A 12,600-nucleotide genomic window follows, 5' to 3' on the forward strand; every position below is an offset into this window, starting at 1 on the left:
GAAATAAGATAAAACTGAGATAACTAGTCTGAAAAATTGTCACACCAAAAAATTGCAGGGGCAACAAAGCATTAACGTGAAGTGTACCCTCACCTATATATCAACAATTCAACCATATCAAACTTAGGGGACTCAGCAAGCAACAATAAACATTATTCATTGACCTACTGTTTTCGTTCACATGACACAAATACTAAAGGGACTTGTTTATTGAAAAGCACAGACTACGAAACTTCAGATGATTGATACATACATATCTTGCAACTTGATCTCTCCTCTAGCTCAAAATCTAAACGTTATAATTGCAAAGCAAGAAGAAATGGCATGACAGGGAAAAAAAATGATAAGCAACAACACATAAGGACTACAATTTGAGAGCAGCTATTGCTTCAGGTTTGAAATCCACCCTGAGACCCAATACTCTTCTGACCTCAGCAGGAGTTAATCTCCAAGTCATAGGCCCTGAGTTTTCCCCCCAGAAATCCAATATCTCAGACACTTTTTCCAAGTTTAGGATAGTAGCCATCTGTGTTAGACGAGAAAATTTGTCTCTAACAGTCCTCTGTGTCATACTGGAGAAATGACTAACCAACGTCCTCGCATCTCTATCAAGCTGAAGACCACCAAGTTGACTGAATCTCTTTTGCATCATTATCACTTCAAGCCTTTTCACAATGAAGTCAATAACAAGATGCACAAATGTGTCGTAATTGTTTGCTGTCATCAATGGCTGAAGCCATGCAACATTGCTCTCGACACCATGGAGAAGCCTTTGCACCCACGGGTCATTTACTTCATTCTCTGCATATTCTGCTTCAGACAGCTCATAGCTGATGGTTGCCACGCTGTCTAACACTGGCCTTATCCGGGGTGTCACAGTCCCCACCAGTTGCTCCATTCCAACACCCAATGCCTTCTTAAAACTGCTGCTAATCTCATTCAATTCCGATAAGCAAGATTTAACCCTCTCTCTATCTGCTGGTGCAGGGAATGCCTGGTCGTGTAAGCAAAAATATTCAATCTGATTATTATAAAAAATAAAAAATAGTGGACACCATATGCATCGATAACTATTTCAAATGCCACAAATACATTTAGTATGTGCTCCAAGTTGCTCAAAATATATAGCAACGTGACCATGCTGTTTTTCAAAAATAAGAACCAGTAGGAAATTAAATGAGTCGGTCGTCTCAATCGGGATAGTTAACCCAATATAAATCCTTAGGAAGTACAAAATCTTAAAAGAAACCTGTATTCAAGCTAGAATGTAGTCTAATGGTCATGATTGATGTGGGCATATTTGCCCCCAAAGCCTTGGCAGGACCAGGCCCAAATATCTGGTAGGCCTCACCTGTTTAACATGAAATTTCAGATAAAGGGCCCTACTTATAAAATAAGGCCCAGGCTGCACACCTCAAAGATGCACCAGGACTGAAGCTCCTTAAGCATATAAAGGCCCATTTTTGTTGCAAATTAATTGATAGAAGCAGTAGCTAGATATCATTCTTTTCTCTCATATGTGTTCAGTTTATCTCGTCACTATCAAGTCTTGGTGAATCAACTCGACTGCGTCTATAACTACAACCTATATCAAAGATAACGCTATGCACTTCAAACTAAGTTAGATTATCAGTTTTTGCTATGTCACCATTTTAGCGAGTAACAACTTGGCACTTGCAATTTCAATATTCTAATCAAAACAGTAAAAGTGACATTTTAAATTAATGAAATAGTAGTACATACAAAAGGAAAAGAAAAAAAAGAGACATATAGAGAACAATTTGCACGAACCTCTAGGCATTGCTCTTCAATCTCATGGCGCAGTTTCAATGCATACTCACTACTGACATCCATGTTGTTCAAGGCCGTGGCAATCTCTGTACCAGTCTTCTGCACTCCAACACCACCCAAAAAAAGCTTTGCTCCAAGATTAGGCTCCCTCATATTCTGCTGCAATGCCTCGTTAAATTCACCTCCCAATAAACTCACAGCACCGCTAAGCACTGCAATCACCGAGTTGATATTGGAGGTAGAAATTGCCCTTCGACAGCAACTTTGCAAAACATAAAAAACATCATCAACCATGGATGTAGTGAGACTATCAAACACATGCTCATCAATCTGGATAGCTTTCCTCACATTCTCCACCATAAAGAAGCCTTCTAAAATGACATAATAACCAGTGATGTCCTGGGAAACTTTGCTGAAATTCCCACTCCTAAAAGCCTTTGTGGCTTGTGGGCCTAATTCTGGATCCACAGATGTCAAGCTCCTTATTTTGGACACCATGTACTCTGTGTAATCCTCACCCAGCTGTGTCAATGAAAGTATCTCTTCTAAATAAAGCTCGATTTCTCTAGGGTCAGGCCCTTCCACCCCAACTGACAGCAAGTTGCTCTTATACGAATTAATTTCAGAAGTCAATTTGGCCAATTTTCGATATTCCATGAATTTTTTCAAAATATTAGAACCCCGAGAATCACATTCCTCCTGTAACTCGCAAATTGCATAAACAATGCCATCCTCACCACACAAACTCCTTAAAATCTCATTGTTTTCCTCAATAGCCAAGACAATATCTTTAAATAAATTAGTCAAACAAGTGACGAAATTCACCTGGCTCTGGTTATTTGGCTGCTCCATGAGTTCCACCAATTGCTCGAACTCCATCCTGGTTCGGGTGGAAATGACTTTTCTTAAGTAACTAACATAAACCTGCAAGCCCTCCTCTTCAAGGCCGAGAGGAGTGTAGAGCTTAATAAAGCGGAGAATGGTGGGATGATCCCGCTGATCCACCGCTGCCGAAAGCTTCTTCTTGGCGATGCCTTCCAATTGCTTCTTATAGGAAAGGAGCTGGTCGCGCTGATCAGATGCAGAGGAGTCTTTGAACTTGGAGTCAATCTGGAGAAATGTTTGAATGTATGATGCGGCTGATTCGAAGTCCTCGGAAAGGAGAGATTTGTGGACACCGTCGAGGCAGTTGGATCGGTCGACGATGGCATCGATGCGGAGGAGAGTGTCCTGAACGCGCGATTGGGCGAGATCGAGGTGACGGACCTTGGCGGAGACCTGATCGGCGAGAGCGGAGGTGGAGGAGACGTTTGAGAGCATGTAGGAGGAGTCAACCTTGACAATCTCCAAAACTTCGACGGATTTGTGGAGGTTTGACAATTGGCGATCTAAATCAGAGCGTTGGGAAAGTAGTGTTTCAAGTTCGAGATCTAGGGCTCGTTGGTAGGCAATGCATTCGTGGAGGAGACGGGTCATGGCTCCGACGTCCGTCAGTTTGCGGACGTGTTCAAGCGCTTCCGCCGTGCCGAATTGTACGGATGATGAATTGGCGGCCGTATCGGCGTCTGCTTCACTTCTGGGTGTCGCTGCCATTGGCGGTCAAGCGTCTTGCTTCAAAATATTTCTCTTTCTTGTTCAAAATAAAAATAAAATATGTTTCACTTTCCTTCTGTTACTTATATTAGATTATTCTATTTAATTGTATAAATTTATATTCACAAAATCCCCTAGGGTATTTTCCAGCTTAAAATGTAACTTGAGTTGAGACTACTCAAGTTATAGAATAATTTTTCCGAATTGAATTGCAAATATTAGATACATTTAATTTGATTTTATTTATAGCGCGGAGCAAAGTGGTGCAAACAGCAATTATCAAAAAAAAAAAAAAAAAAAGTGGTGCAGACAGGGACATGGAAATTATTAAATTAATAATAAATTTTATTGAAAAAAAGGGCGTCCAGTCTACATTATCTGGATTGATAGGAATGAGTGGTTCTCCTGACTAGTACCCAATCTTAATTGGGCTATAAACGAATTGATATCCACCTTTTAATTATTTATTCCATTCAGAAAATAGAAAATAATAATAAGAGAAATATATATATGAAACTTGATGAGTGGTATAATTCCGGAGATGATAAAAGGAAAAGTCACCCGTGTATACATAATAATCTTTTTGAATTAAGGCATATAAAATAATGGCCGCCTCAACAGCATCCACCCCACTTTCTCTTTCTTCTCCGTCGGCTCCTCCTCGTCTTCAGGCGGCGGCCTCCTCGCAATGCCTAACTTTCCCTTCTCAGCCGGCGCTCAACACCAGCCACCTTGCCAAGACCACTGCCTATTGTCAGTACAGTACAGTACAGTATAACTACACATAATATATATTAATTAATTAGCCATGTATGTACCGGCAAATCTATTAATTTTTGTATGTGTTTTTGTGCAATCGATGCAGGTAGAAAAATTGGCCGGAGTGTTGTTACTATGGCTACTGGAGAGGCGCCAGCTGAAGTTGTCACCGCCACTGAGACTCCTGAGATTGTTAAAACACTCCAACAAGCGGTAATTAATTTATCATATATTATAAATATTAATTACAATGCACGTAATATAATCTTATTTTTTTTAAGATATATACTAGTTGCGCTGATCGATAATTCGATATATCACTTGGTGAATTGAGTTAATTATAAATAATGTCCTTATTAGCAATTCATATTTATTAATTCATTCTTCTATATTTATATATTATAATTGATCTAGTGGGACAAAGTTGAAGACAAGTACGCCGTTACTTCTCTGGCGGTGGCTGGAGGAGTTGCACTGTGTGCCTCTGCCGGAATGATCTCGGTATATACGTAACCATCCATCGATATATCAATCGGTTAATTTCTAGGCGGCTTTAATTAATTAATTAATTCATTCATTCATTAATATAATTTGTTGCCCATTATATTACATATTAATGGGGTCTAAAACATCCATGATGATGAATTTATGTTTTTGTTAAGGCTATTGACAGGCTCCCGTTGATACCTGGAATTCTAGAGCTTGTTGGAATTGGATATACTGGAGTACGTAACTATTATTTCCACCTTCAACCTTATTAATTATAACTTCAATATTTTTCCAATCAATATATATATCCAACTCACTTATCTGTGTTTTTTTATTTACTGATCGATGAATGCAGTGGTTCGCATACAGAAACCTAGTCTCTACGCCCGACAGGTATCATATCTGTATAATAGTTACTTGTCTCGTAAATATATCGAATATATATAGAAGCTCATTGATGTATTTACGTATAAATTGATCATGCTAACAGTATGTACTAATTGCGGCTTACACATCGAAATTTCAGGCAAGCGTTGATTCAGAAAATCAAAGACACTTACAATGATATAATTGGGAGCAGCTGATCCAAGTTAAAGCAGAGTAACTGCATGTACAATTGCAATTTTATATATACATTTATTATTATTAATAATAATTAGCATTTGAGGTCACACGCAGACAAGTACTACTGTTCTCTCTTTCTGTTGGTGTAGTCCTCTAACTAAAGAGAAATCCAGGATCATTAATAAGCTATGCATTCTAAATATGTTTTTCAGTACTAGCTAGTCGTTGCACATCTTTATAAATGAGACCTGTTATTTATACCACTGAAATATATATTGTGCTAGCTAATTAACTTGATGTGCCACTACATCTGTTACTCTGTTTTTTTTTTTTTTTTTAATTTTTTAATTTTTTTTTTACTTTTTAATTTATTTATTTATAAATAATTTATAACATAGAAATATGTGTTGGGAATCTGCTGCGAAAATTGTAAATAATTCGTCAGATAGGCAAGGTGAGGCGCGGACTAGGTCGCTCGACGAATTTCACGATCCCTTCTCGAAGAGGTGCAGTAAGGTCGCAATCGTGTCGCCTATGGGATACAACAACCCAACTTATCTTGTTGCTGTAGCTTCACAAGAAACCGCACTATCAAGTGAAGCAAGAAGCTTGCATCCAACACTTGTAAGAACTCAAAAGATAACAATTTAGTAGGTAACGTGGAGAAGTTTTTTGCTTGAATTTGAAATTTGAAGTGCTAATTTGTAACTCTCAAAAAATGTATCCAACCTTTAAATATAATTTAATATTGGGTCAAAACATTGAAGTTAGGAGACTTGAAAAACTATTTTTTGTAACGGACAAATCTTCACATTTAAGCCCGAATATGGTTTGAAATTCCACATTTATTTATAAAATATTCCAATAATCCCCCACTTATTTTATTAATAAATTAAAAAAATTAAAGGTTTTGAGTTCTTAAGAGAATATTATGCATAATGAAAGTAGACAATACCTTGAAACCGTCACTTAGTACATTATATTTTCCGTACTAGAATTAAAGTGGACTTAGCATTGAAACAGTGATCCTTGGGCACGTGGAATTATAATGCACACATAATATTCGAGTGTCCCGAATAAGCTTCTTAAAGCCGGCATATTAACGGCCTTGTGCCTTACCCCATTTTTAGTGAGTGCTCTAGAGAATAACCTATACTTCTTATAGAAAGCGGCCCCACTTCCACACTCACATAGGTGAATTCTATCAAGGATGTTTACGTAACTCCAACACCCCACCCATCCGGACTATAGAATTCATTAAGAGATCTAAGTCTCATCCTCACAATTCGTTACGAGCTTTATTAGTGCACACACACCATAGGGATGAATTATGAATGTCTGCACTTTTATCACTATCAAGTTGCTTTCAGATCGTTGGTCTCCAACCTAGTTCTTGGGATCTTCAGTCCCTAGGCGGTTGTATCCTCATCAACAACTTTACAATATTTTAGGCTTTAATCTAATCCCCCTCGATGTCATTAAAACTTTCTCTCTAGCTAGAAATTTTGTGAACGGATCCGCAAGATTATCGCACGATTTTACAAATTCAATGGTCACAACACCATTGTTCACATATGACCTTACAATGCTATGGCAATGTTTGGAAGCGTTTTGGATCTTATTTTGATTTCATTTTGAGGAAACATGTTTTGGGGGAATAATTTGAGAATGAAAGTAATGTTTGTTTGTATTTTGAAAGGAGACAAAATAAACTGTAGCAGTCAAATCATGTTTAAAGGTGTTAGAAAAAGGTATTTTTGAAGAAAAAAATTGAAAGATGAAGTGATGTTTATTTGTTTTTTAGTGAAGACATTTTTTACTGTAGCAATCAAATCATTTTACTGTAGCAGTCACATCATGTCTGAACGAGAGATAAACTTTTGAAATTGTTTTGAGAAAATGATTTGAAAAGTGTAATAAATCTCATTTTGTTTTGAGGAAACAATGAAAACAAAACAAAAATGGTTCCAAACGTTGCTATGTTTTCTTCTAATGGTTCTTGATTTACCATTGTAGAATTTATTTTGCACTCGGCCAATTGCAGCTTTGCTATCACAATTTAGCAAGACAGGAGGCATTGGTTTTTCCACATTGAAATTTCATATAATAAGTCTCGCAACCAACTTGCCTCTTCACTGGCTGAGGCTAGTGCTATCAACTCAGCCTCCATAGTGGATTTAGCTATAATATGTTGCTTTTTTGAGCGCCAATATATAGCTCCTCCACCTAATGTTTACGAGTAGCTAAGTTTTTAATCTGGGATTTTATTTGAACCCTATGTGGGGATGGTGAACCCGTTTTCTTGAGATTATGCAATTATGATTTTATGATTATTTCTTCTACTTGTTATGATTGTTAGTGCATGAACTTGATCAATTTATGTGCTTTATCTGTGATTATTGGGATTGACTCGACAGAGCTATTTTGATAATTAGACGATAAGTATAAGAACCTTCGAGCAGTTTTCACCGGATGAGTGTGTCAATTGCATGTGGTGTCGTAGACATACAGATATCACCTTAGGTAGCCATTTACGAGAATTGTTAGTTAATGCTTTATTCATAATTTGTTTGCATAGACATATAGTAAACCGTTTATGAATAATAGACTCATAATACACGAGACAGCGGGTTATGATTAAATTAGTGTCTCGGGTTAATAATCATGAATCGACCACCATATTCCACCATCTTGATCGCACCCTACTGGTATTCAATTAATCAATTAAATTAATTGATCAAAAAGTGTGGAAAAAGCATAAGACACCATGAAGAAACAAACAGATAAAAAATTGTGGAAAAATCAAACTCTTTATGTTTGTGCAATGGCAGAAATGGAGGGATGATTTTGTGCCCCAAAAATGAAAATACATTCTTAATTCTGAAGTTAAAGATGAGTTAAGTTTACATACACACAAGTTTGCTAAACTGTGGCGGCGAACGGCGTTGTTGAAAAAAAGGAAGATGGGAGGAGGCGGAGGCGGTGGCGGTGGCCGTTGAAACGGCGGCGGTTGAAAAACGGGAGAAGGAGGCAGCGTGAGTGTTGGATACGGCAGCTTTGACGAAAGGTTCGTTGTGAATTTTAATTTGATGAAATTACACCGAAATGTTGGAATAAATTGAATTGTCATATGATTTATTCGCTTATCGAATGTAGTATGTTTTCATAATATTTGAAGGCCCAAATTCGTGGCCACAAACTCAACCCTTATGTGTCCATAACTTCAAATTACAGGCCCAAAATCAACTTATATTTTGACCATAACTTCAAAATACAGGCCCTAATTGTCCTCATATTGGGCCCATAAGTTGTTATGAAAGGTCCAAATTCAACTCATATTGAGCCCATAACTTCAAACTATGAACGAACCTAAAATACGAAATATAATACTACATAAAATACGAAATATATACAAAATATAAAAAGAAATTGAATATTCATACATTAAAAATTTCCATAATAATTATGGAAATAAGTCCAAAAATGAAATAAACTTTGTTATGTATTTTTTAAAATTTAAAATTTGAAATTTGTATCATTTTTCTTTCTCTTCATATTATTTTGAAAATAATAATTATTGATTCATCCATATACTAGATGTATAAAATCTATGATTATATCTTCTATTATTATATTAATAATTTATTATATTAGATATATGTATAAGCATAAAACTTTGTTAATTTTGAATTCATACAAGGAAATGTAACTTCAGTATAAAATGTAATTTATTTATTAACATAATAAACTAATCTTAAAACATACAGATATATATAATAGATGTATAGATTATATCATCATATATTTTATTATTACATGAATATAGTCATAACTAGGTATTATATAGTCATAACTAGTCATAAAAAGCATACCAGCACTAATGCACCGGATCCCATCAGAACTCCGAAGTTAAGCGTGCTTGGGCGAGAGTAGTACTAGGATGGGTGACCCCCTGGGAAGTCCTCGGGTTTCGGGGTTTCGGGTTTTCGGGTTTCGGGTTTTCGGGTTTTCGGGTTTCGGGTTTCGGGTTTCGGGTTTCGGGTTTCGGGTTTCGGGTTTGGGTTTCGGGTTTCGGGTTTCGGGTTTCCGGGTTTTCGGGTTTCGGGTTTTCGGGTTTTCGGGTTTTCGGGTTTCGGGTTTCGGGTTTTCGGGTTTTCGGGTTTTCGGTTTCGGGTTTCGGGTTTTCGGGTTTTCGGGTTTTCGGGGTTCGGGTTTTCGGGTTTCGGGTTTTCGGGGTTCGGGTTTCGGGTTTCGGGTTTCGGTTTCGGTTTCGGGTTTCGGGTTTCGGGTTTCGGGTTTCCGGGTTTCCGGGTTTCCGGGTTTCCGGGTTTCCGGGTTTCCGGGTTTCGGGTTTCGGGTTTCGGGTTTCGGGTTTCGGGTTTTCGGGTTTCGGGTTTTCGGGTTTCGGGTTTCGGGTTTTCGGGTTTCGGGTTTTCGGGTTTCGGGTTTTCGGGTTTCGGGTTTCGGGTTTCGGGTTTCGGGTTTTCGGGTTTCGGGTTTTCGGGTTTCGGGTTTCGGGTTTCGGGTTTCGGGTTTCGGGTTTCGGGTTTCGGGTTTCGGGTTTTCGGGTTTTCGGGTTTCGGGTTTCGGGTTTCGGGTTTCGGGTTTCGGGTTTCGGGTTTCGGGTTTCGGGTTTCGGGTTTCGGGTTTCGGGTTTCGGGTTTCGGGTTTCGGGTTTCGGGTTTCGGGTTTCGGGTTTCGGGTTTCGGGTTTCGGGTTTCGGGTTTCGGGTTTCGGGTTTCGGGTTTCGGGTTTCGGGTTTCGGGTTTCGGGTTTCGGGTTTCGGGTTTCGGGTTTCGGGTTTCGGGTTTCGGGTTTCGGGTTTCGGGTTTTCGGGTTTTCGGGTTTCGGGTTTTCGGGTTTCGGGTTTCGGGTTTCGGGTTTCGGGTTTCGGGTTTCGGGTTTCGGGTTTCGGGTTTCGGGTTTTCGGGTTTTCGGGTTTTCGGGTTTCGGGTTTCGGGTTTCGGGTTTGGGTTTCGGGTTTCGGGTTTCGGGTTTCGGGTTTTCGGGTTTCGGGTTTCGGGTTTCGGGTTTCGGGTTTCGGGTTTCGGGTTTCGGGTTTCGGGTTTTCGGGTTTCGGGTTTCGGGTTTCGGGTTTCGGGTTTCGGGTTTCGGGTTTCGGGTTTCGGGTTTCGGGTTTTCGGGTTTCGGGTTTCGGGTTTCGGGTTCGGGTTTTCGGGTTTCGGGTTTCGGGTTTCGGGTTTCGGGTTTTCGGGTTTCGGGTTTCGGGTTTCGGGTTTCGGGTTTCGGGTTTCGGGTTTCGGGTTTCGGGTTTCGGGTTTCGGGTTTCGGGTTTCGGGTTTCGGGTTTCGGGTTTCGGGTTTCGGGTTTCGGGTTTCGGGTTTCGGGTTTCGGGTTTCGGGTTTCGGGTTTCGGGTTTCGGGTTTCGGGTTTCGGGTTTCGGGTTTCGGGTTTCGGGTTTCGGGTTTCGGGTTTCGGGTTTCGGGTTTCGGGTTTCGGGTTTCGGGTTTCGGGTTTCGGGTTTCGGGTTTCGGGTTTTCGGGTTTCGGGTTTCGGGTTTCGGGTTTCGGGTTTCGGGTTTCGGGTTTCGGGTTTCGGGTTTCGGGTTTCGGGTTTCGGGTTTCGGGTTTCGGGTTTCGGGTTTCGGGTTTCGGGTTTCGGGTTTCGGGTTTCGGGTTTCGGGTTTCGGGTTTCGGGTTTCGGGTTTCGGGTTTCGGGTTTCGGGTTTCGGGTTTCGGGTTTCGGGTTTCGGGTTTCGGGTTTCGGGTTTCGGGTTTCGGGTTTCGGGTTTCGGGTTTCGGGTTTCGGGTTTCGGGTTTCGGGTTTCGGGTTTCGGGTTTCGGGTTTCGGGTTTCGGGTTTCGGGTTTCGGGTTTCGGGTTTCGGGTTTCGGGTTTCGGGTTTCGGGTTTCGGGTTTCGGGTTTCGGGTTTCGGGTTTCGGGTTTCGGGTTTCGGGTTTCGGGTTTCGGGTTTCGGGTTTCGGGTTTCGGGTTTCGGGTTTCGGGTTTCGGGTTTCGGGTTTCGGGTTTCGGGTTTCGGGTTTCGGGTTTCGGGTTTCGGGTTTCGGGTTTCGGGTTTCGGGTTTCGGGTTTCGGGTTTCGGGTTTCGGGTTTCGGGTTTCGGGTTTCGGGTTTCGGGTTTCGGGTTTCGGGTTTCGGGTTTCGGGTTTCGGGTTTCGGGTTTCGGGTTTCGGGTTTCGGGTTTCGGGTTTCGGGTTTCGGGTTTCGGGTTTCGGGTTTCGGGTTTCGGGTTTCGGGTTTCGGGTTTCGGGTTTCGGGTTTCGGGTTTCGGGTTTCGGGTTTCGGGTTTCGGGTTTCGGGTTTCGGGTTTCGGGTTTCGGGTTTCGGGTTTCGGGTTTCGGGTTTCGGGTTTCGGGTTTCGGGTTTCGGGTTTCGGGTTTCGGGTTTCGGGTTTCGGGTTTCGGGTTTCGGGTTTCGGGTTTCGGGTTTCGGGTTTCGGGTTTCGGGTTTCGGGTTTCGGGTTTCGGGTTTCGGGTTTCGGGTTTCGGGTTTCGGGTTTCGGGTTTCGGGTTTCGGGTTTCGGGTTTCGGGTTTCGGGTTTCGGGTTTCGGGTTTCGGGTTTCGGGTTTCGGGTTTCGGGTTTCGGGTTTCGGGTTTCGGGTTTCGGGTTTCGGGTTTCGGGTTTCGGGTTTCGGGTTTCGGGTTTCGGGTTTCGGGTTTCGGGTTTCGGGTTTCGGGTTTCGGGTTTCGGGTTTCGGGTTTCGGGTTTCGGGTTTCGGGTTTCGGGTTTCGGGTTTCGGGTTTCGGGTTTCGGGTTTCGGGTTTCGGGTTTCGGGTTTCGGGTTTCGGGTTTCGGGTTTCGGGTTTCGGGTTTCGGGTTTCGGGTTTCGGGTTTCGGGTTCGGGTTTCGGGTTTCGGGTTTCGGGTTTCGGGTTTCGGGTTTCGGGTTTCGGGTTTCGGGTTTCGGGTTTCGGGTTTCGGGTTTCGGGTTTCGGGTTTCGGGTTTCGGGTTTCGGGTTTCGGGTTTCGGGTTTCGGGTTTCGGGTTTCGGGTTTCGGGTTTCGGGTTTCGGGTTTCGGGTTTCGGGTTTCGGGTTTCGGGTTTCGGGTTTTCGGGTTTCGGGTTTCGGGTTTCGGGTTTCGGGTTTCGGGTTTTCGGGTTTCGGGTTTCGGGTTTCGGGTTTCGGGTTTCGGGTTTCGGGTTTCGGGTTTCGGGTTTCGGGTTTCGGGTTTCGGGTTTCGGGTTTCGGGTTTCGGGTTTCGGGTTTCGGGTTTTCGGGTTTTCGGGTTTCGGGTTCGGGTTTCGGGTTTCGGGTTTCGGGTTTCGGGTTTCGGGTTTCGGGTTTCGGGTTTCGGTTTTCGGGTTTCGGGTTTCGGGTTTCGGGTTTCGGGTTTCGGGTTTCGGGTTTCGGGTTTCGGGTTTCGGGTTTCGGGTTTCGGGTTTTCGGGGTTTCGGGTTTCGGGTTTCGGGTTTCGGGTTTCGG

General features: G+C 42.0%; 2 protein-coding genes and 1 pseudogene across 2 annotated transcripts; 2 read left to right on the top strand and 1 right to left on the bottom strand.

Annotated features, from left to right (window-relative positions):
- Nucleotides 1–132: 132 nt before the first annotated feature.
- Nucleotides 133–3,695, bottom strand: LOC105963957 (conserved oligomeric Golgi complex subunit 4). Its single transcript, XM_012988459.2, has 2 exons — nucleotides 1,792–3,695; nucleotides 133–994 (listed from the first exon to the last, which is right to left on the bottom strand). Exons 1-2 carry the CDS (start codon nucleotides 3,382–3,384, stop codon nucleotides 365–367), a joined length of 2,223 nt encoding a protein of 740 aa, XP_012843913.1. The 5' UTR covers nucleotides 3,385–3,695; the 3' UTR covers nucleotides 133–364.
- An 83-nt stretch (nucleotides 3,696–3,778) lies between these two features.
- PSI-P (photosystem I P subunit) lies at nucleotides 3,779–5,465 on the top strand. Its single transcript, XM_012988460.2, has 6 exons — nucleotides 3,779–4,137; nucleotides 4,250–4,356; nucleotides 4,558–4,644; nucleotides 4,806–4,868; nucleotides 4,988–5,025; nucleotides 5,159–5,465. Exons 1-6 carry the CDS (start codon nucleotides 3,990–3,992, stop codon nucleotides 5,214–5,216), a joined length of 501 nt encoding a protein of 166 aa, XP_012843914.2. The 5' UTR covers nucleotides 3,779–3,989; the 3' UTR covers nucleotides 5,217–5,465.
- Nucleotides 5,466–9,054: 3,589 nt separating this feature from the next.
- LOC148772510 (5S ribosomal RNA) lies at nucleotides 9,055–9,173 on the top strand (annotated as a pseudogene).
- Nucleotides 9,174–12,600: the final 3,427 nt, after the last annotated feature.

This window comes from Erythranthe guttata, chromosome 2, assembly GCF_056151865.1.
Source record: "Erythranthe guttata isolate IM_541 chromosome 2, IM_541, whole genome shotgun sequence".
NCBI lineage: Eukaryota > Viridiplantae > Streptophyta > Magnoliopsida > Lamiales > Phrymaceae > Erythranthe > Erythranthe guttata.